This window comes from Egretta garzetta, unplaced genomic scaffold (genome assembly GCF_000687185.1).
Source record: "Egretta garzetta isolate BGI_Z169 unplaced genomic scaffold, ASM68718v1 scaffold932, whole genome shotgun sequence".
Taxonomy (NCBI): Eukaryota; Metazoa; Chordata; class Aves; order Pelecaniformes; family Ardeidae; genus Egretta; species Egretta garzetta.
In genome coordinates, this window is record NW_009258897.1 from 68,974 (window position 1) to 69,727 (window position 754).

The following is a 754-nucleotide window of genomic DNA, read 5'->3' on the forward strand; positions in this document are numbered from 1 at the left end:
ACGGTTGGCCTTCTGGGCTGCCAGCGCCCATGGCCGGCTCATGGCCAGCTTTTCATCCACCAGCACCCCCAAGTCCCTCTGGGCAGGGCTGCTCTCCATCCTTTCTTCCCCCAGCCTGTACTGATACCGGGGGTTGCCCCGACCCAGGGGCAGGACCTTGCCCTTGGCCTTGTTGAACCTCATGAGGTTCACACAGGCCCCACCTCTCCAGCCTGGCCAGTTCTCTCTGGATGACATCCTGTCCTCCTGGTGTGTCAGCCGCACCACTCAGCTTGGGGTCACCCGCAAACTTGCTGAGGGTGCACTCGATCTCGGTAAGTCGTTGATGAGGAAGGCTCAAGGAGGGGCGACGAGCTGGTGGGATGCCCACCCTTCCCCTCCCCAGGGCTCCCGGTGGCCCCGCCGCGCAGCGGGGAGAGGGGACAGAGCCCTCGGAGCAGCTCCAGGGCACCCCGGGGTGCAGCTGCCTCCCCCCCAGGGCCCCTCCCCACCTGAATGAGCTTCTCGCAGGCAGCCAGCACCTCGGGCTCCCGCTCCCAGCGGTGCAGCTCCCGCAGGATCAGGTACGTCCCCTTCTCCCTCACGACGTGCCGGCCAGCCTTGGTGGCTGTCAGCTGCGAAGGAGAGAGCAGCAGCATGGGCAGGGAGCCCGGTGCGGCCAGGAGAGCGGTGACAGCACTGCCACTGCCCCTCCGGTGGGGGTGAAACACCCCACGGCGTGGGGGGGCTGTCACAGAGCCACCCGGGGGACCCC

The 754-nt window shown here is 67.8% G+C and overlaps 1 protein-coding gene across 1 annotated transcript in view; it reads right to left on the bottom strand.

The window, feature by feature from the left end:
- The window catches only part of HGH1 (HGH1 homolog), a gene marked incomplete at its 5' end in the record, with an annotated part of 4,699 nt that overhangs the window by 2,236 nt on the left and 1,709 nt on the right, over positions 1 to 754 (bottom strand). The window contains one exon of the mRNA XM_035889842.1: positions 492 to 614. Coding sequence (XP_035745735.1) covers positions 492 to 614 — 123 coding nt within the window. The remainder of the gene's footprint in view (positions 1 to 491; positions 615 to 754) is intronic.